Genomic DNA, 16,388 nt, shown 5'->3' on the forward strand with positions numbered 1-16,388 from the left:
TGGAAACATTTCTATATTGTTAGAAGTTTATCATTAACAATTTTATCTTTGGCAGCTGTATAGTTTTTAAGTTAAAAATGATGATGGTGCACTTTTTACTGTACTTCTCACTTCTATGTTGTTGTTGTTGTTGTTATGGCAATGATTGGTGACTGATGATGATGATGACGGTGATGATGGTAATGTTGCAATTAATGAAATTTCCAACAACATGAAACTGCCTATTTATGCCGTTTTAGTAGGTCGGGTCTCTTTTTTACACATTCTAATAGTCGTTTTCTCGTTTTAATTCGTTTTTTGATCGATGGTGTTTGTTTATGTTGTCTTCCTTTTTTCCTTTTAGGGCAAAAAGCATGCGCACAGTGCTGATTAAAAAAAGGATAACATTCATAAAAATAAAAAAGAGGAAAAACTGCAATAAAGTGTCAGAGTTCCGTTTTGTGTTTAATGGTGGTGAGTAAATGATTGTCGTAAATGTTGATTTTTATGTTTAACCCTGTATCTCCATCTTACTCCCACCAATTCGCCTTTCTCTTTCTCAGTTCCATCCCTCACCCCTTTCCCCACACTCAGTCTCGCCTCTGAAGCTTGTTCTCTGTCAGCACCCAGACTGATAAAACCCTTCAGTTCACGAGGCCAAACATTTAAGCCTCGACTCGGAAATCTCCTCTTAAAACAACACTCACACACACACCCCTCCCCTTCCATCCTCTCCCTCTTTCTCTCCTAGACCCCCTCAACCCACCCATCCACCCACATCCATGACGATATTTCCAAACATCACTTATTTATGGCCTGGTCCTCCACCTCCACTTACATTATTACAGGCCTCTATATTCACCATTACACTGTCTTCCATCATCATCACGATGACGACTTGAGGCTGGATTGTTTCCATATGGGAAGATCAAACGCACCCTGCGGCTCACACTGAGCATACATATTTGCACATGGATGTTTATCATATTCATGCAGTTTGGACAACACTTCCTTACTTCTGCTGTAGGAGAAACAATACAGTACCAACTTCATTTTTCTCACCGGGTCGGTGGTTCAGTGGAAACCTGCTGTGGGATTCTAAAATAGTGCACAGTCTACAGGATTCACTTACACCCTAGCTGCAAGGGACTTTTTTGACGCACTGTCCATCAAAATAGCTCCTGGATCAAAATGAGAGAGTAAATTTGCGAAGCAGTTGGGGACACCTTCCAAAAACACTTTTATCCATCCATAAGGATTTTGATATGGTACAGAAAAAAACAAAAAAACAAAAACATCATAGCAGACACATCGAATTCGGCATAGACTGAGGAAATTAAAACTTTTGAAACGCCTTAAATGATACTATTAACGAGACTTTTCAACAAATACTGTTAAGATTTTTCTTGACTTTGACACCAGAAGAGCCTCAGCCTAAATCCCTCCATTCTGTGTTGGAAATCCACATGGTAATTTAATTAGCTTGTGATTGGTTCCCCATAAATTTGCTAAAATAATAATAATAATTCTAACCATTGCTGCGCATTATTGCTCAAGATACAGTATATGGAAAAACTGATATCAGCCCATTTCGACAAGGCTGATTTTTATTTTTTATTTCTTTTTAACCTGAATTGGACTTGTATATCAGTGCATGGCAAACACATGTCAAGAAACGAAACAATCTGTATTAGAACATTTGAAACAAGTAATAATGATAAAAACCTCTTTTCGACATTGAAGCAAAACCCAACAATTACCCAAAACAAGTACACACTGAAATATGTAACTGTACATGTGGATAAATGTCGTACCACATTTTCACCCTGACTCTTGCAAATTGTCTTGAATCTTGAATATGATGAAGTGTATTTACTAAAACCCTTGACAGTGGAACTGTGTGTGAGGTTTGCATGAAGATATGGTTTTGTTTGGTAACTTCAACATGCATGAAGTTGAATATATAGGCAGCATTAATATAAACTGATCGATATTCGGATTTATGTACTTCACATGGAGGATACTGGTGAAACTTAAACCTCCTCAGTGAGATGTGGTTCTGATACAGCTCTGGTTGAGACTTTAGTATCACGCACTCATGCGCCGTGGTCTCCTAATCCAGCTGCCCTTACTTCCTTTTGAAAATAACCACACATAACCTCTCTCCATGCTCTGTTAAACATTACATTCAGAGCAGAGATTTTGATCCTACTAAATCAGTCCTGCGTGGCGGAGAAAGTCACGGGTGTAGATCCAAGAGGAGTCCGAGCAAGCACCTGCGGGCAAGGTGAGTTACCTCAGCGTAATGCGCAAACATTGTCATCTTAAGTTATTTGGATGGGATGGATGTATTTAGAGTTAGAGTAAAATGCACCTCTATCTCTTTTTTTCAATTTGCAGCAGAAAAACCCCAACATCCTGTCAGCTTTGGAGTTTGTTTGCTCTTTAATAATCTAATTTAAAACTCTAATATTTCATGAAGCGCGACGCGGCGGTAAGAAATATGAACCTGTAATTCTCAGTGTTTTGATTATTAGTGAATTAAAGTGGAGTGCAGCCTCTTGTAGATGTATTCACAGCAGCTGCCATCTTTCACTGTGAGCTTTATTGCAGAATGATTTTCACCGTGACACGTTTCGCCGACCGCATAAATGTCCTTCAGTTCTGTAATGTTGTTTACACGGAATTCATCCATTATCTCGCTCGCAGTGACCAGTCAGCGGCGGTCCAACTGGACTCTACATCGGGTGCGCACACAGAACAGTCTGTCTTGTTCTGCTGCTCTGTTGTGAGGGGCCCTCTCCTCTGCATGTGTGGTCCCCTGCGCAAGTACAAGTGTGTTCCTGAAGGAAATCTTTTTTTTTCTTGTCTTCCCGGCAACTTTACGCATGTCGATCTTGGGCCGATTCATTCCAAGTTTAATCAATAGCACCTGTAATTGTGTTTTGCAGTTTTTGCTCACGGCATCACTGTCCTCCACCCGCAAGCAGAGATTTAAGTTTGGGCTGGATGTCTGTCAGCCGTGTTGTTTTCCAGCTCTACATACGCACGGTGATTAGTGGACACGTTCCAAGCTGCTGCGTATTGATTGTGTAATATTGATTGTGCGTGCGTGTGAACGTGGGTATGGGCTTCATTTGAGTGTGTGTGTGTGTGTGTGTGTGTGTGTGTGTGTGTGTGTGTGTGTGTGTGTGTGTGTGTGTGTGTGTGCGCGCGCGCGCGCGCGCGTGTGGGTGGGTGGGTGGTAGGGTGGGTGAGTGAGTGAGTGAGTGAGTGGGTGGGGGTAGAAGAGTTTTTTGGTGGGTCAGATACAGATAGTTTTCAGCTGAGTTTGTACCAGTATGTGCCCTTTCTGTGTCTTCTGTAGAAATATCTGTTTATATAAAGGAAAGGGTCACATTCTGTGCTCATATCAATCTGACAGTTTTCCACTTAAATAAATGACTTAAACCTTTCTGAATTTTAACAACCTATGTATACTTCTGTGTGTTCTGTTCTGCACATTCAAAAGTTAACATACGTAGGCTATATGTATTTTTTTAGGAATATGATGTTCATAATTGACAAGTTGACATAGAAAAGATCCATGAAGTCCAAAAAGAGAGATTGTGTTTTGTCTGACATTACAGTAACAGTTTTTCAAAATAAAAGTTCACTGCTTGTTCTCAGGATTTTCCTGTGGTTGTTCTTGGTCGAAGCGGATGAACCACCCACCACCGCTCCTGGACATCTACGCCTATGTGCGTGTATGTGGCAAGGATGACTCCCTGTGTTAGAAGTAATTTCTTCTATTATAAAATTGTATCCTGAGGGAAACCCCGTCGGCCATTGGGCTTCACGGTATCACATGGATCTGACTGATGTCACGTGGTCAGCAAGGCGACTGAGAGGAAGGGGAGGGAGGAGAAGCACGGGGTGGGGTGGGTTGATTTTTGGTGTAAATATAGACAGTAATACCCTTCCCATAATTCACGGTGTCTCGTAAAAAGTCGACATTAAATCGCCCTGGGCCTACAAATCAACCGGCGTCAAATTATGAGTTCGCTTTACTTCACAAACCCGCTGTTTTCCAAATACCAACAAGCCGCTTCGAGCTGTTCCGGTCTGCTCCACACTGAACCTCAAACTTCTTCTACCCCGACTCCCTCTGCTCCTCCTGCCCCGTCTTTTTCTTCTTCTTCTTCTTCTTCTTCTTCTTCTTCTTCTTCTTCTTCTTCTTCTTCTTCTTCTTCTTCTTCTTCATTTACCTTCAGCCATCACGTTCACAGTGGGAGAGGCGACCCTCTTCCTCCCTCCTCCTCCTCAGCTACTTTTTCTTCCTCCTCCTCTTTCTCGACCTCCTCTCCTTACTCATCGTTCTATTTGTCTCTTTCGGGACTCAGCAGGAGCAACGGGGTGGAAGCTGCTTTAATCCCATCGGCAGAAGCGGATGCATCTGGCCGCTGCGCACCACTGCACGAATGCACCGCGGAGAATTTCTCCGGTCAGCCACATCTCCGGCTGCGGGATGACAGGCTCCCTCAGCCGGCCTGCAGGAGGCAGAGTAGCCCGCAGCAGCAGCAGCAGTGGGAGTTAAACCAAGACAGGTTACAGATCTACCCTTGGATGAGAAACTCAGGTAAGGAGGGGGACAGGAGGTGGGGTCTGATAATTTATGGGAGGCGAAGCGATAATGTAAGACGTTCTGAGAGGGGGGCCGTGTTTTTCCACGAGAGGAGAAGTTGAGAAAATGAGTGGGTGGTAGAGGTGGTGTGTGTGTGTGTGTGTGTGTGTGTGTGTGTGTGTGTGTGTGTGTGTGTGTGGTAGTAGTTATTAGTTAGACCCAATAATTACGCTACTTCCACGGTTGGCCCGGTTGCGCAGCGGCCACTGCGGGCAACTCAACTATGTACGACTTTCTCTTTTTCTGTCAGTTCTTTTTTCTTTTCTTTTCTTTTTTTTTTTTACAACCTCTCCCTCTCTCTTTGCAGACCTTTTATGGCTCTGCGACCTCCATAAAACCATAATTTAAGGCTTGGTGAATATTCATTAGGTGGTATTGTGTTTAAGAAGAAGAAAATGTCCAGAGAGAGTCTTGTTCCTCTCCTGGTGCCCGGTGTTCACGGCGCATTGTGCCGATCACATCACGATCATAGGCCATTACTATAACACTATAAATTATCTGATGGTTTTGATCACTGAATGCCCAACCCGTAATTTTAAACCCCGACTGTAAAAGCGACTTTGTGACAGAAAACAGGATGGATGAGTGAATAGACGCGGGGCCTCGGTGTCTCAAACCACAACAAACACACACAGCACACAGAGCAGTTTTATGTTTACGCTGAAATACTGAATGGCAACGCAGTAAACTTTAGTATAAAGTATGAGTGTTTGTGCGTAAAACGTGCGTAAAAGTCGGGGAGACGATTTGCTCTTAAATCAGAGACATAAAAGTATGCTTAAGCTCCGTCAGTGCATTACTGAATGTGGATGCTACCAACCCCTCTATGTTCAAATATAATAAGGCGGCTTTCTTAGAATGCTCTGGTCTTTTTCTGTCTTCTTTACGCAGACCAACTTTCACTTTACTTTCATAGCCCACTGGCCCATGCGCACAGACTGTGCGTCTTATCCCAACTCACTTTGAAATTATTTTGTGGAGATGTCGCATCTGTAATTGGCAGGAGTCCGCAACTAACGGACAGCTTCTTGACGCTCTAGACTCCTTCATTAATTTCCATCACCACCATCTGATAAAAGCATCTCATTGGCCTGTGCGCAAATAAACCGTTCCCAGACGGGATGCAACATATATTTATGTAACAGCTTAAAGTTACAAAGGCAGTCAGTGCACATTAATAGACATTTCTGCAACACCTCGATTTCAAAGAAGGCCCCTGGATAGATGTCATGAGATCCACACCAGGAAAAGCAACACCTCACACCACATAATACTTTAAAACAAGGAAATCAAACAAGCTGTACACAGTTCACAAAGCGATATGTGGGATCACACAGGATGGAAGAAAACGTTATTTTATTGCAGCCTCTTAAAGATAATACACATTAATTGGGACTCATGCTTTGACGACAAACAGCAGAACAGGCAAAAGTCACATAATTGTATTGCACGTGGGTATTACAATTAGAATGTAAATGTAATTAAATAAAAGAGTTTATGGAAAGTATGGGACGCATGTTGCAGGGATTCAGAAGAAAAAGAGAAAGAAAATGAGGGAAACAGTAATTGTCGGTGGGTGTCGGTGTCATCCATTAACCTCAAATGAATTTGCAGATTTTAATTTAGATATGATTGCAGTCCAAGGGTGATGATGATATGGAGAAAGCCTGGATGTTCCAGTAACAACAGTGAAGGAAAAATGACTTATTAATGGAACCGTGGGCATGTGTAGAAACATGCACAAGCAAACACACATTAGCAGTTTTATGAAAATGTGTGTGTGAGAGGACAAAGACAGAGTACAAGCGCTGTTGTTGACTGCAGAGAATTCCAAGTCCAGAGCGCGAGCGCGTCACCGCCGACACCGCGAGAGCAGAAAAATATGACCAGAGGAGATGATTTCTGTCTCTCCCTCTGTCTGTCTCTCTCACACATCCGCATTTACCACAAATTGTCACCTCCCTCTGCAGCGAATGGAAGCTCACACACATACCACACACACATAGTTAATCAAAACCTCTAACGGACTGCTGACGCCCAGTCACTCACACGTAGTGACCGCTGCTTCCAATAAGGCATAGCGCTCACAAAAGCGGAGTCACAGGGAGTGTGTCCACAAACCAAACGGATAAGGCGGAGAAAGCACAGAAGCGTTGGATTTATTTTACGCGACAGAATATGACGAGTGAGATGCTAAAGGGAAATACTCATAGGGAATAGGCGGAAATCTGAAACCAATCTGATATTCAGGAAATAAATAAGAAGACATTAGTTGAATATTAAAAAAACAATCGAAGGACACCAGTTCCATTTCCATTTAAAATCTTTACAAAAACATATATTACCATTGTCTGACAGATGTCTGGATTAAAATGGCGTCAGCTGACTTTTTAAATAAGATTTTATTGCCTGCTATTTACCTGTTGTTTGTCAGTGACGGTATGAGCCAGAGTTGAAATAACAACATACTCGGATATATGCGGAACTAAATGAATACTGAACGGCATCGCGTTAAACTGAGATACAGCTTGTGTGTTCCCGCGTAAAATGTGCGCAACACCTCAGCATGTATCAGAGGAAAATATCAGAAACGTGTTTTTTATTCAAACTTGCCACAATCAAGTGTAACATACATTAAATGCAACATAATTTACCGTAATATATTAAATGCGATTAAAGGGCATCAATGACACCCAAATGACTAAAACCAAAAAGTTAAAATTCTCATTTAACATTTTACTAATGTGTTTACATTTTACTAGTATTACACGGTATATATATATATATATATATATATATATATATATATACACACACATATATATATGTGTGTGTGTGTGTGTGTATCGCCACTTAAGTTACATTCGATTAAGTGTAAATTGTTAGATTATCCTTATTACTGCATTAACTATACGTTTGTATGCAAACACTTTACAACTTTACAGGAAGAATTAATTAGCATGGATTATTGCAGTAATACGCATTAATTAGCAATTAATGGACAATTAACTAATGTGTTCAGTATGAAATTGTTTTAGAAAGTACGAAATAATGTGTATTTGTTTGGTTACAAAACCTTAAGAAAATGATTTCTTTACATGTTAGTCAACATTTTATTAAATATTAGTTATGCCTTATTATTGCATTACCTAAAGTTAACTAATGTATCCTTTTTTAAAGTGTTGGGTAAAACATGAAATCTTTTTCTCACTCCATGACATACCTTTATTTTTCTGTTAGCTTTATTATTTGAAACATTGTCTTTAGTCAAAATAGAGATATTCACAAAATGTAATTGTATACGTATTATTTAAAAGGAAATCTGAACAATGACAAAAAGAGATATTTAGAAGGCATTTTTGGGCTGTGCGTCGGGCTTATTTTCTCAACAATATCAAAACAAATCATACCAAATTACAATTATACATGTATATTCATTTCATTTGTAGAATGTGAATACCCACAGTTCTCCACACCTCCAATACCCAGAAAAACAAAGAGTGCATGACCCCAGTCTTCTCGGGAGTGGCTCTGTGCAGTTGTCCTACAGTGGGTGCAATAAAGTCTTTATATGTGTCAGACTGCACCCAGGACTGCCTACACAGACATCCTGTCTGAACCAGTAACAGCTTCAAATTCAATATCAAATCCCAGAAAACAAAAACATACAGAGGCTCCAAGACACATGCAGGACATGAAGAAAATATGACATGCTGCAAAAAAGGTAGCCCTTTTACAAGAAGAACAAGATTTATCTGATATTCTTTTGAGATGACAAGATGGTATGTGTCATGAGCAGAAGATTGGGCTCTGTCTATTTCATGTGTTTATATCCTTGTTGCATCTTGTTACAGTTCAACCCTTTGAGGATTCCAGCAGAAAATCTTCCATCACACATTTATTAGCCTTCACTAAACACCGGCTAATGCAGTTAAAGTCCACACAAACAGCCACAAAGTCCAGGTTGAGGTCTTACAGGATGCTGCTTTTTATTGCGGCTCAGATGACCTGGAGATTCCACAGCAGAGGGGTGGAAGGGTGAGGATGTACAAACCTTCATGTTTTGTACTGATGTCAACAATAAAAATATATATAAAAAATCACAAAAGAGCAAAAGCCAAGTGTGGCCCCTCCACCACCATGCCACTTCCCCCAGACCCGTGTGACTCTCAGAGATGCTGATCCAGAAAAGCAGCTTTCTTCTCACAAGGAATCTGCAGAGGAAATGAGTGCCGACTTTTCTGTGGCCTGCACACGACCTCTGAGCTGTGAAAATGTGACCCAGTTTCTCTTTAACCTTCAGGCGCTGCATGACCTCATAAAAACAGAAGGTCAGCACGGCTGTGGTCTCACTCAGTAGTGACTTGTGAATATTTCACTTGAAGATACACAGGTTCTTTCACTTAGTCAAATCAGTATTGTTCTAACACGTAGTAACTCACATCTTGACTCTTGCATGTGCCAGTTATAGCCAAAAAAGTACTACTGTGTATGTTTAAGGAAGCCTCTCCAAACCTCTTGCTCTTAAATTGTACTTTCATTTTGTATTTAACTTAAATTAGTATACGTCTACTGCTAAAACAAACACAATGCAGAGTAAATATTGAACAGTGGCCCAGACAGACACAGCTGAGCCCACAGTTTAACCACAGCATTTAAGAACAGCTTTATGATATTTACAAAGCCACAAGTCTGATGTGTTTGCCAGGAAGTGGAAGTGAGGACTCACTGTCAGGCCAACAAGTGGCCACCAGCTTTAGTCCAAACCTGCTGAGAAAGAAACAGACAAAATTATACATTCACTTATTCATTTGCAAAATTTTTGTCATGTTACAACTTGCAGTGGGGCAGTGAAGAGGCTTGGTTTTTATAGGTCTTAATATTTTCTAGTGTTAATTGGGATAAAACTGGGTTGACATTAAAAGTATTGGTAAAATAAATTTTTGTCAAAACTATCTCACGTTGAAATTGTATTTTATTTATTTATTTATTTAGTTATTTATTTATTTAGAGTTTCAGGCTTATTTAAATGAATAGAACCTACTTTTTTGTTTGATTATTTTCATTTACTTGATTAATTGTAGCCAATGTGTGTTTCTGTGTCTTTTTAATTTAATTAATTATTATTTGTTTGTTTTTTTCAGTTTTATGTTATGCCTTTTAGTTTGTCAAGCATATATCAAAAATATATGTTTGTAATGGACGTTGTAAATCATATATTTTACCTCTACGTCTACAATTTGGAGATTTTGGTTGAATTTGATCCTTTTTCACTCTTTCAGATTCGCTAAGTTTATATTTTTGTAATTTCAGGATAAGTACAGTCTGATAATTCTAATTTACACTGCGTTTTTATCTTGTCACCCATAATAGCTAATTTTGTTCTTTTATAAATGCTTTTCATAGGTGAAGCTACTCACTAGTTTTCTAGGAACAAATCGGTATCAGGACAAGATTTACTGAAACTAAACCATAAAGTACGACGCAAAGGCCCCATATACTAATCTAATATATGCGGAATGATTTGAGAAAACCTCAGTTCTTGTTTGGTTTCGGCTAAATCCCCTGTTATCTGCCCATTTCTGAGTGGTAGTGTGTGGTTCTGGTCACAGGTGTGGATCGGAGACGCGGGAGACAGACCTACACTCGCCACCAGACGCTGGAGCTCGAGAAGGAGTTCCACTTCAACCGGTACCTCACTAGACGGCGGAGGATGGAGGTGGCGCATGCGCTATGTCTCACCGAGCGGCAGGTCAAGATTTGGTTCCAGAACCGGAGGATGAAGTGGAAGAAGGAGAAAAGGGTGACCGGAACAGAGTACCCTACAGCGGGTTTACAGGCGGCCGAGGAGGAGGAGGAGGAGGAAGAAGAAGAAGAGGAGGAGGAATAGTGATGAACTGAAGGCTGTGACGTAAAGGGGGAACAGCTTCAGAGTTTTCCACCTCATACGTTTTGGAGAGGTTTACAGTCAGTTTCCTCCAGTATGAGGAAAAGTATTCACCGCTCCAACCATTTGTCTTTCTATATACAATAATCCATATATATTAGGAAAGTATTTTTGAAGCGCAGTGTCTTTTAGATTTCGCTCCAAATACATTAGAAGGTATATATTATGTGACCCACTGTGGAAGCCACTGCAGTCAAACCCACTGACAAATACTCACAAAAACATCTGGAATGGGAAATGACTGTTGCACACATTTAAATATACCTATAGGCTATAATATCGTCACCTCTTGATGTCTACATTTTTTTTAATGTTGCCTGTTATTGTTAGCTCACCACTGCTAAGCTAAAGGCAAAATAAATTGCCCACACAGTATTGTCCACAGTTGACACTGCATAGCTAATATTCTGCCACACACACACACACACACACACACACACACACACACACACACACACACATATATATATATATATATATATATATATATATATATATATATATATATATATATATATATATATATATATATATATATAAGGTAAGGTCTTAAAACACTTTCTCTATAATTGTGACAAATAGACTGCTAGTTGATATTAGTCAGCATTTTTACAGTATATAGTGTAAGAGTGGAGGTACAGGGTGGGGAAGCAAAATTTACAATATTTTGAGGCAGGGATTGAAAGACAGTGTATGACCAATTAGTTTATTGAAAGTCATGAGAATTTATTTGCCACAAGAAAATTTACATAATACAAAATGTTTTTATTCTGTGTGTCCTCCTTCTTTCTCAATAACTGCCTTCACACGCTTCCTGAAACTTGCGCAAGTGTTCCTCAAATATTCGGGTGACAACGTCTCCCATTCTTCTTTAATAGTATCTTCCAGATTTTCTCGTTATAGTTTTGCTCATAGTCATTCTCTTCTTTACATTATAAACAGTCTTTATGGACACTCCAACTATTTTTGAAATCTCCTTTGGTGTGACGAGTGCATTCAGCAAATCACACACTCTTTAACGTTTGCTTTCCTGATTACTCATATGGGCAAAAGTTTCTGAAAAGGTATGGATAATAGTGTTAGGTATGATTATGACATCAGTATATATTTGGTTTCAAAACAATTGACGTAGTGCCTGCTGAGAAAAAACAACTAAATGTTCATTGTAAATTTTGCTTCCCCACCCTGTAGTTTTATAGTTTGCAAGGTGTTTGATTTGAACAAATCCAAAATATGTGTGATGGACTTCTTTGGAGTTTTTGGACCAAAAGATAAATGTGGAATTTTAGTAATTATTAGTGGCAGCCTCATTTTATGGTCCACAATTCCAAACACTTCTAGCATGGAATATTGCACAGCATCACTCCTAATGTTAAGTCAGTATTGTTCTTTCTTTCTTTCTTTCTTTCTTTCTTCCTTCTTACTCAAACATACAAACATCTATTATAAACTGTGACCTCTGTGTCCTTCATAGCAGCTGTTTGATAGTTTGCATCAGTTTTTAAAGCATTTGAGGTTAAATCCTGTTCACACTTGCGTTTGTTATATGATGGTAGCCTTCTTAAACTTACACATAACATGTTCCAGTCAGTTACAGTGGTTTCCATGTTTTCAAAACCTAATATTAATTACTGGGTTTTAAGTTTTGTACTTGCTCTTTGTGTTGTCATGTTCTGTGCTGTTGTGTGTAATAAAAACAATAATAGTTGTGAACTTTTTGTGATATATCTTGGTTTACATTGTACCTTGAAGTATCTAGCAAAACCACAGCAATATTTAAGACATTGGGAGACAAAAACATGTTATCCCTCAGTGTATGAAGTCAGTGTGGATTCCATTCAGTCATTCTAAAACTCCCAGGAAAATTATACAAGATGTCTTGAATCTATTTCATTCCATTTTCTTTAAAACATTTCGTGGCTGTAATCCCTAAAAATAATTCAGGTATCACTTCAAATGGGTCAAACAACAACGTGTGCATACATTTACAAATAAATACAACCAATTTGTAGTACAATGACACATCCAAGCAGGAGTTTGTACTTACTCTATCTTAACGCACGTCATAGGTTAAGTAATGACACAAACGCAGAGGAATTTAGAAAGAAATAGCTGTATTATTAAGTTGTAACATGCTTTGTAGGGTGTCACTTTGAGAAAACAGCGTAGTCATTACTTTAACACATTATAAAGCACACTAATGAATGTGCTCTTAAAAGACCCGCACCTTGTTTACAGGTTTAAATGCATTTTAGTGAGCTTTTAACTCTTAGTGCTTTGTTTTACTTTAAATGTCCACTTAGAAGCTAAGAAAAATATATTAATACTAATTATCCACACAGATGATGGATAAATCAGTCAATACACTGAACTTTGGGCAACAGTAATAGCAAAGTGACGTCAAATATGTATGACGCACCACTGGAAAATGTAATGATTCTTCTAATTTCTAACAATCATTTTAAGTTGCTAAATAATTAACACGTCCCAGCATTGCAGGAGAAATGATACGATGGGAAGTTTTAACTTCTCAAAGTTAAGTCATTTACATTTTTTTTTTTTAGAATGCCAGAACATATCTATCTATCTATCTATCTATCTATCTATCTATCTATCTATCTATCTATCTATCTATCTATCTATCTATCTATCTATCTATCTATCTATCTATCTATCTATCTATCTATCTATCTATCTATCTATCTATCTATCTATCTATCTATCTATCTATCTATCTATCTATCTATTTTTTTGCAAGACAAAAGGTGAAGATCCATTTAAACAATGGGGTTTATTTTACCTTTTCTCTAATATGAAGCTTCATCACAATTTTCGACTCCAAGCATAATCGGTGACGTCCACTGGGTGACATCCTGGGTGAAATTACGCACGAAATCTCCCGTCAAAGCATCACGGGGATAAATGATTAGACCTATAGAAATGAGTCCAGTTTAAACTACATTCGTGGAATCAAATCTTTATGAACATCCTCTTTTTCCTGTGAGAGTGGGGATATTCCTATCAGTTTATTAGCCCAAAATTCAAGTATGCAGGCATAATTGTAGAAAAAGCGTTATTGATTGTAGTTTAAATATTTTAAAAGAAAGACCATTTTGAGTTTTGTTCTTTTTTGTTTTATAATGATTTCCAATCCAACAGAAAAAAACAGCACACAGTAAAATCTGCCCATCCTTGGGCAGTGTTTCCTCTATTTTACCTGAGTTACATTACGGATGTCCGTTCCAAAAAAGCACCTACATTAGGTCGGTTCTGGTTGCACAAAGTTATCCAAACAGGAGACAAGGGTTCCTCTGGATGTCCTCGGGTGTCTGTGGAAACTAAAAGCAGTTCATAAAGTGGCGGTGAGGTGGTAGGAGGAGGGCAGTGTTGAGTTCGGCAGGTCCTAATGGTTATTGCATCTATGGAAAGGCCGGAAACCCCAATAAAAGCAACAAACATACAAAGGCATGGATATATCAGGGTTGAATAGAACGGCCTGATGGTGCCTCCTGCAGCTTTTTTCCCCCTTTCTGTTAATTTTTAACCTGGACATTTACATAGAGGAAGCGTTGGATCCGAGTCTCCTTTTAGCCAGACACCGTGCGGTTTTGGAAAGGTCACGAGTGGGTCATCGGAGTGTTAAAATGAAGTTTTCTTGATAGGGATGCCGTTTGTGCTGAGAACTGATTTTCTTTGTTTGGGTAAACGTCATCTGGTTGATAGGATATGTGTGTGAATTATTTTATATCAACACATGGATGAAGGGCTAATTCCAAACAGATGGAAAAATATAACCAACGATGTTAAGTAGTATATGATACGATATGAATTATTTATGCCTTACCCTAAGTATCGGTATTGGTACGGAGAGTTCTGGATAATGCATATTAGCATCTAGATTTTTCACATCAGAGCTGCGTCTTTCAGCAAAGGATGCGCACCAAGCTTATTTAAGATTCAAGGCGCGTTAGATTTGGTATCTGTATAGAAATTATTTGCAAACTAGAAAAACACTTTGAAAAAATTGTTACAAAATGGAAACAGAAGGAACACTGGCTTCAACCAACTCATTCAGTTGTCCGTTGTCCAGGTGCGTTATCATCCTTTGTACGTATATGCTGTTTTTTTTTTTTTTTTTGCCGGATTACTGTTGAGTTTTGTGTTGGAAATCCTTTCATTCTATTCTCTGACCATCCTGCAGCTCAGGGCTAGCAGGCCGTAAAAATGGTGACGTGTTGCCGCATTGCGAAACCATTTTTACGCACAGTGTTTCAGGCCCACATCGACTCCCAGGTGAAGCTCTTGGGATGAATGCAAATCGCCAATGAATTCGACTACACTCAATTGGTTTTAAACATGCGGCAATACAACACCTGCAATTTAGATGCACAAACCCGAGTGAACAAAAAAAAAAGCTAAGTTTATCTGCCACGGACCTTACATTCTTAATATTGTTATGCATCGCCCTGCCATTAAATAAACCTTTAAGCCATAAATGATCGTGAGACTTTTCAGTTTTTCCTTGTGATGATCCTGTTTATGTCAGATTTTTGCAGCCATTCAGAGGCGCGTTTATATTGAGATTGCACCCTTTCAACACAGTGACGACCGATAACAGTGCCCGTGTTGTACAACCTTGCAAAAGAATGATGTATGTAGTGCAACACTGAGGGTTATCCAGTTAAGTAAAGTGAAAGCCACTAAAATACAGATGTAGCCTAAATGTTAAATATAGATGCATAACATGTGAAGCATTTTTACAAAATAAAGTAGGGCACTACCTAATTTAAAGCAAGCTATTGTTTAAAGATATGTTAACGTAATTATAATGTACTTCATCCATCAATACGAAGAAAATGCTTTAAAAACATTTTAAAAATGAAGTAGATGAGAATCTTTGGTTTATATAGGAAGTGTAGCTTTAACAGATGTTTTTCTTTTAGAATGACCCAAAGAAAATATGACAAGGCAAATAAAAAGAAGAAACCAGATCTAGACTGTCCAGGTCTTTTCTGTGTATTGAGAGATTCTTGTTTGCCGTTTAAGGAAACAGAGAAAAGAGGAAAATGGCGGCGGAGACTGGGAGAAAGGAGAAGGAGCAGCTCCCCTCCAACAGCACTCCATGAAGAAATGCAATAAATTCCTTGTTGTTTTATGAAAATTTACAACTTTGTGATACAAGTTTATGAGTGACCGCGCGCAGGGATTGGCCGACGAGTTGGTCATGTGGACGCGCTTAACGTGAACATGAACTTTTTATGATTTCCCAAGTGGCTATATTGCTGCTGCACTCCAGCTCCAGGCCGAGCAGCCGCCTCTCTCCTCCTCTCCTCCTCCATGCTGACTCTTATGCCTCCGCGGCCGGGGCTCGTGGAGGAGGGCGCCAAACGGGAGCTCGGCCGACCGCGAGGAAATGAACTCCGAGCCGTAATTAAACGAACTGGCTAATGAGGAGAGCTAGCTGTGACCGTGGAAACCGGCACGAGGAGACGTTGACAACAGCCCATCCCCTCCTTCCCTCCCTCTCCCCACCTCCTTTTCCTCCTCCTCTTTTTTCCTCCGCTATGGCTCCGTTCTCCGTCTGGTCTCGTGCTGCTGTCTACGCTCGCGGAGATGGGGACGGTTCTGCCGTGATAAGGCTAAAAAGAGGCGGGAGTCGTGAGACCGAACCCGGAAAAACAAAACCATCCCTTTGCCCAGCTGTATCTGTACCTTTTTACTTTTTCATTTTGCAGTTTTACTGAATTTGTTACTTGTCACCGCGAAGAAAATGAAGGGCGGTAATGAAGATGACGGCGA

The 16,388-nt window shown here is 39.5% G+C and overlaps 1 protein-coding gene across 1 annotated transcript; it reads left to right on the forward strand.

The window, feature by feature from the left end:
• The first annotated feature begins 164 nt into the window (after positions 1–164).
• hoxb7a (homeobox B7a) lies at positions 165–10,532 on the forward strand. The gene is made up of 4 exons (XM_030142268.1): positions 165–179; positions 2,172–2,266; positions 4,365–4,597; positions 10,255–10,532. The coding sequence occupies exons 1-4, from the start codon at positions 165–167 to the stop codon at positions 10,530–10,532; spliced, it is 621 nt and encodes a 206-aa protein (XP_029998128.1).
• The last annotated feature ends 5,856 nt before the right edge of the window (positions 10,533–16,388 follow it).

The sequence above is a fragment of the Sphaeramia orbicularis genome, chromosome 8 (assembly GCF_902148855.1).
Source record: "Sphaeramia orbicularis chromosome 8, fSphaOr1.1, whole genome shotgun sequence".
NCBI classification, from domain to species: Eukaryota; Metazoa; Chordata; class Actinopteri; order Kurtiformes; family Apogonidae; genus Sphaeramia; species Sphaeramia orbicularis.